Below are 13,289 nucleotides of genomic sequence, written 5' to 3'. Positions count from 1 at the left end.
TCTCTGACTGTGAATACTTTGAGTGGAGTTTGCATGTTCTCCCTGTGCCTGCGTGGGCTCTCTCCGGGTACTCCGGCTTCCTCCCACCATCCAAAAAACATGCATGCCAGGTTAATTGGTGGTTCTACAAATTGCCCTTAGGTGTTAATGAGAGTGTGAATAGTCTTTGTTTCCGTCTGTCTCTATGTCTCAGATTCTGCTGTAACACCATTTAGTGCATCGTAAATCACTTTACACTCCAGTCCCAAACATTCTTTTTAGTTGTGGTTTAGCTGAATCAGTGCACAGACTAATAATCAATACCTATACATCGAGGCTGCGATCCGCTCCAGGTGCCGTCCTCCTGACACATGCTTGTTGTTGATCCCACCAGCAGGTAGGAGGCACTGCAGCTAAACGTCACCTCTGACCTGAAAATGAAACTCCGTCCTTCTCGCCGTCCTTTGGCAGGTGTGCCGGGATCTCCGCAGAACTTGGCTGCAGAGGAAAAAGAGTGTAATATTACATGATAAGCTCGGAGCTGACAAATCCACCGCAGATGTTCCTGTAACTACACAGGGTACATTCACACTGCACTGCTGCACCATTTCTCCTTCATGTCAACACAGTCGACCTATTGATCTGCAGCTTATTAATTTTTACAACTCAAACATTTGTTACTTTTTCGCTTCATGATACATCAGGAACACCGCAGCAGACAGTCAGATTAATGCAGCATTCAGATGTCTGTTCAGTTTTTAATTTAGAAATAAAAAGCTGTGTCGGCTTCTGCTGTACCTAAACATGATCCGTCCACGGGTTTCTGCAGTGGTTCTCGTTGCTGCGTTGAGTCATTCTGTTTTTGTAATGTTTTATTACATCCTATTTATTTAAGTTCAAGGACTGAATTATTCAGATTGCACTGACATTGTGCTCGTTACACAAAGTCTTTTACCCATTCTTTACTGCACGTGGGAAGATGCGTTGACATTCCTGTCTCAGGATGAATTGCTCCGTCTAATCATTTTTTTGTTCTCAACAATCAGCCTAGCTGGCGAGTGGTTCCAGCAGGTAAGTGAATATCCATCTTGGCAGCAAAGAGGGAGAGAGGGAGGTCATGCCTCTCAATTTTAGATCAAAATAATTAGCAAGTGAAATATTAATTTCTCTGACAGAGCCCTGAGGTTAACGCAACTGAAGCCATCTGCTGCTGCTGTTGCTCTCTAAAGTCTCTCTTATGATATCACTTTTTTTAATGGGACTCCAGCCGCAGCCTCGGCAGACGAAGCTCGATGGATTATCACTTCTGCTGCTTCAGTTTATTGCTTATAGACATCTCATCAAACTGACTGGAATAATTTAGTCTAAATGGATTTGATGGTGAGAGAACTAGGCCATTTTACGGTCTCCCACAGTATCTTTCTATACATCTTTAATTTATATGTGCATCCATCAATCAACTATAAGCATACTAATCAGTACAAGTTTTTTGTTGACTGAAGGAGGTTCACAAATGCTCAGTGTGTGTGAGAGCAGAGGCAAGGATGAGAGTCACAACATTCAGTCACGCAGCCAGAACACTGCGGGATCAAGCCAATAATAAGGCAGACTGCTCCTTCAGACCTGACATGTGCTGCTGCGTGGAGGTCTGGAGACAGAGATAAGTTCTTGCTTTCTCTCTTCCTAGAAGTCAGGAACCAACAGGGTCTTCCCACAGCCAATTTCATACATAATAGATATCTGGTAAAAGAGGAGATTAGAATCCAGCCCATGCAGGAATGCTTGAATAAAGCCATTACTGCAAATACTATTATCTTCAGAAACAAATCCTTGTATTCAAAGACATATCTTCTCCAAGAAAACGTGTTTGCCAGCACTGTAGGTTCCCCTGTGAAAACGCCGCATTATGAGCTCCAACCCCCCCAGTATGCACTAGTTTGACCGTGTTTGATATGACAACAAATAAAGATGCAAATGTCAGGCCAGAACTGAAAACGATTCCCGTCACTTCTCAACCGGCATAGAAAGACTTTGTATTCAGATGGCATTTTGTGGAGGGTTGACAATACAGGCCGAACAGGTGACATGCTCATCAGTCATACGCTTCAAGCTGCAGGGAAATAATGTACTGTTTTATGGATATATAAGAAAAATGGTCCCAGGCCAACCCAAGCTCAACATATTTAATGTGCCCGTGTGTGCGTATGTACATACAGTATATGTGTGTGTAGGTGGAGGAGTGAGAGAAAGAGATGAGTCAAACTTTCTCTCTCTCCCACCCTCACACCCTCTTCCCTTCCTTGATGAATTATCAATGCTTTGAAGTAATCAGTATGCAAAGGCGAGATTCAAAGTTGGGATCACAGACTTATCCCTGCAGACACATGAACCAGCGCTCTCAGACACTGAATTTGACCGTTTTTGGCGTGTTATTATAGTGAACATGGCCATGCATCTTAATCCTGTTTGGCTGCCAAAGTACAGCCATAAAGAAAAGATTGGCTTCTGCAGATTCATTGTAACTCCTGCAGTTTTTCTGTAGTGTATTTTAACTAAAAAAGTGCTGAGTTAAAGATGAACTGCAATTCCATTTCTGAAATATTCAGCAGTGCAAGCATACTGTATGCCTAATAAACAGCAAGGCGGTGGCATTAAATTGAGTCTGCACCAAAAATAAATTGAATAAAATGATCAGGTTTCATTTGCAGCAAATGTGTGTGATGGAGCCAAATCTGATTATCCATCCTGTTGAGTTAAATATTCTGTTGGTATGAGTAAATTTAAAGTATTGACTATTTCTTGGAGAATATTTTTGTAGTTGCACATCATGCACTGATACAGAAACATAATAAGCCAATGTGACTTTAAACTTTCTTCATTACAAATGCATGTATTTATTAAATAATACAGCATATTTACAGTAATGGTCAGTACTTTAAATACATGCAAGCGGTTACACTAACTAAGGATTTACCTCTTAATAATGGCTTCAGGATTTATAGTAACTACCACCTGAGGCTGCTGTAGGCAGTGCTGTGCTGACATTTTAATGGATAGATAATAGCCTTTTCTACACCAAATATGATCAGCATTTTCTCCCCCTTTGTTCCCATTTCCCAGCCTCATTTATTTGCCTTGGTAAGCCAAAGTGATTTATCACAGACTTACTCCAACTTCGGGTAATGTAGCAGGAGAGCCAAGTCCTTTCCAGAAGTTGGTTATTGATCACACTGAATTATATTTATAGTGAATGGCTCTCAATTTGTGTAAATTTTGGATTTTGTCAATCACTGGAACCTGCACTCTGTGTCATGAATAATGGAGCTATTAAATGTAATTATTACGTCAAACAATTCTTTGTCAATGTTACACAAACACACACGGTGCTGTAGGGGGTTGTTTTGGGGGTGCTGATGTGGAAAAATGATTGTAGTGTGCTGAGGAATGACACTGCTCGTCATAATTGCAGCATACAGCTTCCAGACATGGTACATTTACCAAGTGGAACCTTCTCCATTTCCTGACATGTTTCACCCATCACAGCAATGCAGGGCCACAACACAGAGATGCCAGTGTGCCTCAAGGAAAACTTTGGTCATTTTGCTTTGATAAAGCACATATCTGCAGACAGAAAGCAACGTGCACACTCACTTGCATAAATAACAACAAGCGACTGCAATGTGGGCATTTAGGAGATCAAATGGCTGCACGAGGTACTGTGCTTCTAGTTGCATGGTCACAAACACAAGCAGTCTGTCAGCTCAATCTCAGATTCTAAGTACCCAAATGGGGCCACGTCTGCCTGAATACATATGGCCACTAGCATCCAATCCTGTCATTAGCATCAATTTCAAAGGAGCACACATGTAAATGAAGTCCTTTTTAAGTGAGCTCAGGGTTCTCTGACAGTTTGTGTTTGTTGTGATCCAACATGTGGTACTGAAATACATTGTAGTAACTGTATGCACTATTAATGAATGCAGCTAATAAAATACAAAATGAAATCGAGTAAAAAAGGTGCAATTACCAATCAGTGTGATAGAAAATGCAGCTCTTTACCAGTCAAAACAAAAGGAATGTCTTCATTAACCAGTTTCAGTGATAGTGCTTCAGATAAAAACAACACATCTTTTAGCACTTCAAGTATCGTACGTGATTATTTTTTAGCTGCGTTTGTTTTATTCCACTCAGTCCTAACTAACATTCTGAGAAAAAGAAAGACATGTAGTGTAAGTACTTGAACCTTCTTGATATTTCATTTCTGTCTGACTGATATAATGCAAGAGTGATTCTGATGACAGCGAGACACTGTTGAGCAGTCATGCATACCAGAGGTTATTATTATGCTTGCAAAGATGCGTCTGAGAAGATTTTAATGTAGTTTGGAGCATCAGACACTCCACTCATGCCTCCACTCAGATCATCATCTTAATCATTAACATTTTAGCTTTGACTCTCGGGCTAGAGGTCAATTCACTTTTCATTTAATCAAAATGTTAATTCGAAGTTCCATTTCATGTACTAATGTACAAGTAATGCAATGGGCATGAACAAGAAGGATCTAATGTCCTTCTCCTCCCAAAAAAGTTCCAATATTTGATATTAAAAAAGGCCATTTTGTAGCTCTGAAAGTGCTTTTAAGATTAAGTATGACGGACTGCTTACAAAAAGGACCTTGATGTTGTGTACAAACCTGTCTTCTTCTATTTTTAGCATAATTCAGCTTTTTCCACAAAGGTGCTGATGTTAAATTATATTTCTTATTCGTGAATTTCATTAATTTTATCAAGTTGAAATAACCTTCTATAGGGCCACACAGCAAAGTGGTGTGGAGAGCACAACTTAAAACTAGTGTAATGATGGTGATACAAATTGTAAAATAGCACGCAGGTATCACCATCAAGAGAGCGTTGAGACATTACCTGTCATGACTTCCTCAAAGAATAATGTGTAATGTTGAGGGAAGTATTGTACCTCTCCGTATTCACTGTTTTCACAACTTTCATGCACAGTGGAAACCTTGGTAGTTTCATTGTCAAATACATGTGGCAAGACAGAATCTTTGATCTTTATTTCCCAATCATGTAATATGAATTTCTGATCAATAGATGAGAAAGAGGGAAAGCAACAGGATGCCAGAATTTAATTATGTGGCCTACACTTCATATGCCTGAACATGTTTAAAAAGAGAAATCAGGAGAAAAGATCCTATTTCACTAACTGTGTATATTGCCACATTTCAGGTGGCAACAGAAATGTCACCGCGACCATTTCAGTCCAAGGTCAGAGAGACTTCCTCCACAGATTTCTATACTTATGATTATAATTATCAGGAAGGTAGGTACAAATGAAAGGAGGAGATGGTGACTCACGCAAGCACTGAGGCAGGTCTCCGCTCCAGGTCCCGTTCCCCGTGCAGGTAAGAACAGCAGGGAAGGACAGTTCGTAGCCGGGCAAACAGCTGTAGCTCACACTGGTGCCCCACTCCAGGACAGAGCCCTCCTGGAGGCCGTTGGGGATGGGTGGGGGTGTGGGACATGTCACCACTGTAGATAGTAAGGACACAGTCACAAGCTTAGCAGTGTCATCCATGCACAAAACAGGTCCACTCAAGAGTCACAACAAGGTTGGAAAGGATTTTTGGGCAAAAAACAAAACAAGACACACATGAGAGCAAAACAAAGCCAATTGACTAATTGATCTCCAATGTATTGTTGAGAATCCAGATCTGACAAAAGTCACAGAACATTTTAAAACTCAATATATATTTCAATATTTCAATAATATTTCAACTCTATAATTCTGACAGCACACAGGCCTCTCTAATGTTAAAAGCTGAATCATAAATGCTGCATGTTGTTGCCCTCTGCATCAGTGAAAGGTCTCCAGCAAACATGAAGTTGGAGTTCAAATTTAAATCATTGGTAGTTTATGGGCACCATGTGCTGCTCTGTATGACCAGCACATGTATGAGCACAGTATAAGCAAAACACTCACAATATTTGCAGTGGGAATTTGGTCACTTAAGAACCAAGACACGCAAAGTCAAAATATGTATTAAACCAAGATGACAAAGTAGTCTCGAAAAGTACTGGATTCTGAATGGACACGATCATTAGGAAAATTGCAAATAAAAAAAACCGACAAATCTGCAGCAACTGCGTGATGCTATCATGTCAATGTGGACCAAAATCTCTGAGTAATATTTCCAGCACTTTGTTAAATCTATGCCACGAAGAATAAAGGCAGTTCTGAAAGGAAAAGGGGGTCCAACCTGGTACTAGCAAGGTGTACCTAATAAAGTGGCCGGTGAGTGCAGTTCTACACCACGGGCCTTGCATTTCTAATCCAAATTTTCATAGTGTTGTTAATAGGGAGAACTGTTGTTAAAATCTATAAAACACTCACTTTTTCCCCAATAAATTGTCATTCTTACAGGTTTTATCTTCTCATTCATATCCAGATTATAAATATATTCATGTTCCAAAGTGGCTGAGCGCAGCTTCTTTTCAAACACAGCAGGACTTTTACATGCAGGTGAAAAATGAATTTATTATCATTATTACACCACATATAGTGCTATTTTACAGATATCATGAAGTAATAGAGGTGGTAAAAATTCACCAGTCTGCACAGTGTGGGTTACAATCAAGTGAAAACTAGGTCTTTAGCCCAGAGAAATAGTCTGTGTTTTGACTGTGAGGGAATTCTCTGTTTGGAGTACACTGAATAATTTCTGCGATAAATGAGGGGACATCTTGTGTCTGTGTAAGCCATAAACTTTCTGCTCAACAAATGTAATAAATGAATTCACAATAAAGCTGAGAGTTTGTTCTGACACACTTGGAGATGAACCCATGGGGATGCAGATGGGATATGGGTTTTAGGGATGTGAATAAATTATAGCAGTTGTTTTATAGAATTGCTATCGTCCCTCAACACCCATCGTTTCCTCAAGTCTTGCTTTCTTTCAGGCATCTTTGTGTACGGAGAAACACTTGAACAAACATCGGCAAATTTAATTCAGGCTAAATTCAAGCCTTGCAACTGCTTGGCATGTTCAGATGTTTAGTGTATGATTCTAGTTATTTAAACTATCGTGTTAACACCACAGCTCTCAAGCCAAAGTTTTAGTCTTTTGGCAGAAAAACAACACGGATAGTCTCACACAAAATACACAACAAAAATATACAGATGAAGGCAAACTCTTAAGTACAGTGCATCCGGAAAGTATTCACAGCGCTTCACTTTTTCCACATTTTGTTTTGTTACAGCCCGATTCCATAATGGATTAAATTAATTTTTTTCCTCAAACTTCTACACACAATACCCCATAATGACAATGTGAAAAAAGTTGTTTGAAAATGTGTACAAATCTATTAAAAATAAAAAAAATGAAAAAAAATCACGTACATAAATATTCACAGCCTTTGCCATGACACTCAAAATTGAGCTCAGGTGCATCTTGTTTCCACTGATCATCCTTGAGATGTTTCTACAACTTGATTGGCGTCCACTTGTGGTAAATTCAGTTGATTGGACATGATTTGGAAAGACACACTATATAAGGTCCCACAGTTGACGGTGCATGTCAGAGCACAAACTAAACCATGAAGTCAAGGAATTGTCTGTAGACCTCTGAGACAGGATTGTATCGAGGCACAGATCTGGGGAAGGGTACAGAAAAATGTCTGCATCATTGAAGGTCCCAATGAGCACAGTGGCCTCCATCATCCGTAAATGGAAGAAGTTTAGAACCACCAGGACTCTTCCTAGAGTTGGCCGCCCGGCCAAACTGAGCGATCAGGGAAGAAGGGCCTTAGTCAGGGAGGTGACCAAGAACCCGATGGTCACTCTGACAGAGCTCCAGCGTTGTTCTGTGAAGAGAGGAGAACCTTCCAGAAGGACAACCATCTCTGCAGCACTCCACCAAGCAGGCCTGTATGATAGAGTGGCCAGACGGAAGACACTCCTCAGTAAAAGGCTCATGACAGCCCACCTGGAGTTTACCAAAAGGCACCTGAAAGACTCTCAGACCATGAGAAACTAAATTCTCTGGTCTGATGAAACAAAGATTGAACTCTTTGGCCTGAATGCCAAGCGTCATGTTTGAAGGAAACCAGGCACCGCTCATCACCTGGCCAATACCATCTCTACGGTGAAGCATGGTGGCGGCATCATCATGCTGTGGGGATGTTTTTCAGCGGCAGTAACTGGGAGACTAGTCAGGATGGAGGGAAAGATGAATGCAGCAATGTACAGAGACATCCTTGATGAAAACCTGCTCCAGAGCACTCTGGACCTCAGACTGGGGTGAAGGTTCATCTTCCAACAGGACAACGACCCGAAGCACACAGCCAAGATAACAAAGGAGTGGCTTCGGGACAACACTGTGAATGTCTTTGAGAGGCCCAGGCAGAGCCCAGACTTGAACCCCATTGAACATCTCTGGAGAGGCCTGAAAATGGCTGTGCACTGACTCTCCCCATCCAACCTGATGGAGCTTGAGAGGTCCTGCAAAGAAGAATGGGAGAAACTGCCCAGAAATAGGTGCTAAGCTTATAGCATTATACTCAAAAAGACTTGAGGCTGTAATTGCTGCCAAAGGTGCTTCAACAAAGTATTGAGCAAAGGCCGTGAATACTGATGTATGCGTTATATTTTTGTTCTTTATTTTTAATAGATTTGCAAAAAATTTAAACAAACTTTTTTCATTTAGTCATTATGGGGTATTGTGTGTAGAATTTTTAGGAGAAAAAAAATGAATTTAATCCATTTTGGAACAAAGCTGTAACATAACAAAATGTGGAAAAAGGGAAGCGCTGTGAATACTTTCTAGATGCACTGTACATTTTTGCACTGGGCAGGACCACAAACACAAGCTGCACTAGTCTGCATCATTAGAGGAACAATGTTACCTAGCAGGGTACTTTAGCTTGCAACTCTCTAAACTAGAGATGATCCTCCTATATGAAGAGTAGAGTAACTCCTTCATCCATGCACCTTGGCATACTGCATGCCAGAAGACATCATGATGATTTTAATGCCAAAGTTAGTTCAAAACTGATGATTTTCAGTTATCAATTTCTGGAGGAGAGATCAATAAATTCACCTACAGTTGTATTTTGTTGGTTAGAGAATCAAGTCAGGATAATACATTATTTAATTTAAAGTGACTTTCACCTGAAGTTAGCCCTTGATCTTGCACTTGATTACTAAATTTACAATGCTTGCTCAGGACTAACATTAATCTAAAACGGTCTAAAACTAAATAAGAGTGAACCTAAGATGCATAAAGGGAATAAATGCAAACTTAGTACATAAAGTAGGTTTTAATGCTCTATATGTTATGAACAAATTCACTACTGAATATTTGAAAGCTGTTTTTACCGTGACATGGTTATATATATTAAAAAAAGGAGTAGATTCATATTACAAATTCATATGGCAGTAAACATAATATAATGTAGGAAAAACTTTCTCGCCAGGTTAGGTTTCGTTAAAAAAAAAAAAAAAAAAAACTTTTTCTACAGAATGAATTACAATAAATGTGGAGCGAGCCACGGTGGGATATGCAGACTTTCTCTCCAAGGTGGAACTGTCTTTTGTTCTTGGTTGGCAGCGGATCGAAAAGGATTTCCATATGGACATTTTGTCAGAGTGTACAGTATACAGTATGTGTTTTAGAAGTATGCTATATTTGGAAGGATATTTAAGCCATAATGAAGAGTGAATACAAGTTAAAGGCAAAATCTGATGCCAATGATGCTGCAATCTGTTGTTTAATGTCTTCTTTGAAGTTAATGAATTAGTTAAGTGTGTTCTCAGTTTGGGATTTGTTGCTTTGAAGCATTAGATTAAAAAAAGGCCCTCCATTTTAAATTACCTCACTAAAATAGCCAGCTGGATGTTGTAAAGCAGAAGTGTGAATGTGAGTTTTCTGACAGTATCTATGTAAACAAAAAGGAAGAAAGTGAAAGACAGAGATTGTTTGAGCACAGCCGTGCAAGTAGGCAAACTACGCTGCTTAGAAGAGTAGGCCTACAAATCCTGTAAGAACTGCATCAGAAATTACACACTTAAAAAATAAATTTAAAAAAATGGAGACAAGGGTGGCAGGCAGAACTGAATGAGAAGCAGAGAGCATCCCCATTTTCCTAAGTAGTTCTAAGCAGCATTAGTCCCTCTTAGCTGAACATGCCAAACCTGGGATTCAAACTGAATCCTTGCCGGGCGAAGCTTAGGATGCGTCATCTGCAGCGGTTGTTTGCGCATCACACACAAATGCTGTCGTGAGAACAGACGCATTAAGTATAAAATTATGCGCAGCCTCGTCACATGTAAAAGCCCTGTTTCTCTTTTACTCTCTATTTTTCTCTCTCTGCCTCTCCCTTCCTTTCCTCTCACTTCCCTCTGTATCCGTTACCCCACCTCTCTGGAATATTAGCTCATATCCCAATGGCACATCATCCAAATCTATGACAAGATGTCAGATATCCTGCAAAATAACAGTTTTTCAACAGCTTACCCCGTCTGAACTGCTGCACCTTTAACTTAAACCCAATCACGCAAAAATAAAAAGGCAAACAATCTTACTGGAACGGGGGCTGTTTTCAGTTTCAGATGAAAGAAAAGAAAATAGATATTTTCTCGATCCTTTTCCAAGACATTTTGCTGCGTAGGCTGTCAGCGAGAGAGATGATAAAAAAGCCGTGATTACCAGTGAGCTGTTCTATTGCTTGTCCTAGATAGTTTCAGACCAAAGGAGAGGAAGGGAGCAGTGACAAGGAGAAAATAGAGCTCCAAACATCTGTATTCCCTCTTAATACCACATCCACACTGAGGAGTGGTGAAATTAATGTAGAGCACCCACTTAGTAATCAGACTCTTCTCTCTTACCTTCCTTTTATTCAATCCCCCCATGAGAAAAATAAGTGCGACTGAAAAGGTGAGAGGAGCGGAGAGTGATAAGAGTCAGAGGAGACCTTGTGGCTCACTGCCTAATGCATATAGGTCAGTGGTAGATGACAGCACTCAGGCAGCAGCAGCAAAGAAGAGGGAGATAACGTGACGGTGTGTAAGTATCTATGTGTATGTACGCATGAGAGATACATTTCTGTAATTGAATGCCCCGATGCGATTGTATGCATACATGGTGATGCGTGAGTGTGGGTGAAGCCTAAGCTCGAGGTTTACGGCAGCTGTCAAGGATTAGAGCTCGGGGGAGTGTGAGCTTGGATGTTGTAAACTTCGAAGCGAGATCGTACAGCGAGCCTGAGGAGGGCAAGAAGCGTGTGGCTTAAAAACCACAGCTCTCTAAGAGCTGAGCGAAGGAGTGGGAATGACACACACTGGTTCTGGGTTCCTACCAGCATCTCATCATACACAAGATATATCTAGAAACCAAAACAGCCTTTAAATAACAAGAAAAACAAACAAACAGGCTCTGTGTTTTTCCCTGATATGCTTTCTCTTTCTAAGAATTTGTTGTTTTATTTCCTGTGACTCTTTGCCTTTCTGGATGGTGCCTCTATATTTCGCCAACAGTTTGATGTTTGTCTGTATACATGTCCTGTCTCTCACACTCTAGGTCTTTTTTTTCTCACATTTCATTTGTCCTTTCCCATTTCTCAAGAGGCAAATATAACGCTAGCTCGCTTCGCTGTAACTGAGAGAGCAGCCTGGGAACAGTTCCTTAGCAACAATGAGCCGCCGTATGCCTGGTGGGCTCCTTCCTCTCCTGGTGTACTTTTGAACTGTTCGCTGCACAAGTTAATCTTCCCTGCGATACTTACTTTCGGGTGTCAAAGGCACAAATGCTAATCTATACCTCCACTCGAGCGTCATAAATCATAGAGTGATGTAGCGCTGATGGGCTCAGTCCTCTCACTGGGTTTTCCAACTTTGATGTTGATCATAGAGTGTGCACAAACTTTGAGGGAGAAAGCCAATGATTTACTGTTGGAGTACAATTAGAGAGATCCTTGTTGTGATGAAGAGTACTTGTGGGCCATTCATGTCAGAGGAACTTTTAGCTTTGGCTCTGCGCCACTGCAGGTGCAACTCTAGATGCAGGTGTGGGTGAAATCACGATGCCCGAGATCAAGAGCTCTAAAAATTAGCTATACATATATTTTACTTTTTTTTTCTCAAACCAAGCTGAGCAAATCTGTCTCTTACCCAGAGATGTATTATAATTTTTGTTCATCTCATTTATCAATTTATTTGTAAGGGACAATACTACATTTAAATCAAATGTAACCGATGCATTGTATAAACGACTTCTAGCCATAAATAATCTGCCTTACTTGTTGTTGGTTAGATTTTTTCAACGGTAAATTAACAATAAAACATATATAAACAAAAAACAACAAACATGAATTGAAACCATTATGACCACTAATGATAATCATTAAGTATGACTGAAAACCAACAACAAAAAGGAAAAAAGGTAGTGATGCTCTATAGACCTACGGATCTCAGTGTTCACAGGTTTGTCTTTGTTTAAGCCATAGTTTCGCCTCAGTAATGAAAGCTTTGAAATCATTTCATGTTTTTATCTCTAAGGGCAGAATATTCCAAATCTGTGGGCCTTTAACTGGAAAAGACTTTGTCACACTACTTCTGTAATGTAGAGATACAATTTTGGGAAACAGATTCAAAATTGCCTGTGGGTGTGTGCGTATACTTGTGGAAGTGTGCATGCAAATATGTGTACCTTCTTGTGCAAATATGTGTCTGTGTGTCTTGCAGGTGTCCAGTCTGATGTGTCATATGCATTTGCAATATCAGAGCACTTAAACAAACAGTATGATACTATCTGACCACAAAGGAAGTCCTGTGTCACTTTCCTTGCTAATCTCGTTAGATCCAAGGGAGTAAGCATGTATTTTATATTGTACGTGACAGTGTGCTACCGTGCCAAGGTTGTTACAGCGTGGGCTGATGGTTATGAAGGTTGACTGTCTCCTGCGTCATGTGTACAATGCGGTGTATGTGAAATGTGTGTTTGAGGATTGTACTTGCCTTGGCATGCTGGCATGGTTCCACTCCAGGTTCCATTGTTGGTGCAGGTTCTTGTGACAGCGTTGTCCCCTCCTATCATCACATACCCCGGCTGGCACATGAACGTCACATTTTGGCCCACTGTGATGTCCTCACCAAATCTGAGTCCGCTCGCTGGAATACCAGGGTCGCCACAGGTGATCACTGCCATCGGTGGTCAAACATAAACAACTTGCATCAGAAATCATCTTAAATGGTGAAGAGGGATTAAAGCCTAGTCAAATTCAAAATAAAACACACCAATT

The 13,289-nt window shown here is 40.5% G+C and overlaps 1 protein-coding gene across 3 annotated transcripts in view; it reads right to left on the bottom strand.

Moving 5' to 3' along the window:
* LOC138617846 (CUB and sushi domain-containing protein 3-like) overlaps window positions 1-13,289 on the bottom strand; it is a 229,538-nt gene that overhangs the window by 17,063 nt on the left and 199,186 nt on the right. For all 3 annotated transcript variants that reach the window (XM_069693161.1, XM_069693160.1, XM_069693162.1), the window contains exons 59-61: window positions 13,006-13,188; window positions 5,352-5,525; window positions 304-477 (exon numbers count right to left, since the gene is read on the bottom strand). In XM_069693161.1, coding sequence (XP_069549262.1) covers window positions 304-477; window positions 5,352-5,525; window positions 13,006-13,188 — 531 coding nt within the window. The remainder of the gene's footprint in view (window positions 1-303; window positions 478-5,351; window positions 5,526-13,005; window positions 13,189-13,289) is intronic.

This window comes from Brachyistius frenatus, unplaced genomic scaffold, assembly GCF_029030835.1.
Source record: "Brachyistius frenatus isolate BFR_SWC_R1_liver_20210118 unplaced genomic scaffold, ASM2903083v1 Contig_14, whole genome shotgun sequence".
NCBI lineage: Eukaryota > Metazoa > Chordata > Actinopteri > Embiotocidae > Brachyistius > Brachyistius frenatus.
This window is presented reverse-complemented; position numbering and strand designations above follow the sequence as displayed.